At 71.6% G+C, this 1,100-nt stretch overlaps 1 protein-coding gene across 5 annotated transcripts in view; it reads left to right on the top strand.

Annotated features, from left to right (window-relative positions):
• Nucleotides 1-22: 22 nt before the first annotated feature.
• The window catches only part of C2CD2L (C2CD2-like), a 33,588-nt gene continuing 32,510 nt past the window's right edge, over nucleotides 23-1,100 (top strand). For all 5 annotated transcript variants that reach the window (XM_010574927.1, XM_010574926.1, XM_010574924.1 and 2 more), the window contains exon 1: nucleotides 23-86. In XM_010574927.1, the coding sequence (XP_010573229.1) occupies nucleotides 42-86 (45 nt within the window). In that variant the 5' untranslated portion in view covers nucleotides 23-41. The remainder of the gene's footprint in view (nucleotides 87-1,100) is intronic.

Here is a 1,100-nt window from a genome sequence, read left to right as displayed (position 1 = left end):
GGCCCCGCGACGGACTCCGCCCCGCGGCGCCCGCAACCGCCATGGCCGCCTCGGCGCCCCTCGAACCGGCTCTGTTCCGCCTCCAGGTACGTCACTTCCTCCCGGGCGGGGAGCGGGCAAGCCCCAGCTGAGGAGCGCGCGGCGCGTCGGCAGCGCCCGCCCGGCAGCCGGCACCGCCTTTTGTGCCCAGGTCTGGGAAGCGGCGCTTGCGGGCGGCTGCCGGCGACCCCCGAGCAGCGCAGCACTGCCAGCAGCCTCCGGGGCGGGGAGCCGGGTTACGGGGGGTGGGGGTGGCGCTCCCGCGTCTAGCGCTGGCGGGATGCGCGGGAGCGAGAAACGGAGCGACCGTCGGTCTCCTCGCGCCACGCGTTTCCTCACATGCTGGGGGAAAAAACCAAACCCAACAATAAAACGTCTCACTCGAGCTCTTCAGTCGCCGGGCGATCTGTAGCAGCTGTTAGAGCCCCAGGGGATTATTCCTGGGGGGGGGGGGGGAGTCGGGATAGGCAGTTTCTCTCCACAGATGTCGCGTTTAGGTGCGAGTCGGCGGGCAGAGGCGGGAAGCGGCAGAGGGTGCGGTAGCAGCCAGAAGGGCTTTCCCGTGGTGACCCGAGGTGGCTTCAGACGGCTTTTCCCGTGCTGCTGCTCTGGGGCGGGGGGGTGGCCAGAGACCCTCCAGCAGAGCCAGGAATCGGCACTAGCCGGCCGCTGCTACCTTGGGTCGCGGCCGTTGCGAGGAGAGGTGGTCGAAGCTCGTCTTACCTGCCCTCCGCAGCGCAGGGGGCCCGAGCTGGCAGCGGGCGAAGGGCAGGCTTCGGCGTGCCGGTGTGTCCTGCGTGCCTGGCGTAGGGCGGGGAGTCGCTGCCGGTGAGAAGGACGGCGGCGTTACGAGAAAAGCCGTCTTAATCGGGGCTCCGAAGGCCGGCGGGGAGCTCGGCTGCCAGGGCGCGGCCGCGCTGCTGCTTCAGGCCGCCGGAAGAGAAGGCTCGCGGCGGCAGCAGCTACGAGGTTGCCCGGACGGGCGGCCGCCCGTCAACCACGGCCAGCCCGGGACGGGGGGGGGGCCACAACCGCGGGAGCGGCCTCGGGAGGGGAAGGCG

This window comes from Haliaeetus leucocephalus, unplaced genomic scaffold (genome assembly GCF_000737465.1).
Source record: "Haliaeetus leucocephalus isolate CR32 unplaced genomic scaffold, Haliaeetus_leucocephalus-4.0 Scaffold450, whole genome shotgun sequence".
NCBI lineage: Eukaryota > Metazoa > Chordata > Aves > Accipitriformes > Accipitridae > Haliaeetus > Haliaeetus leucocephalus.
The sequence above is the reverse complement of the archived record's forward strand: the minus strand, read 5'-3'. Positions and strand labels throughout refer to the sequence as shown.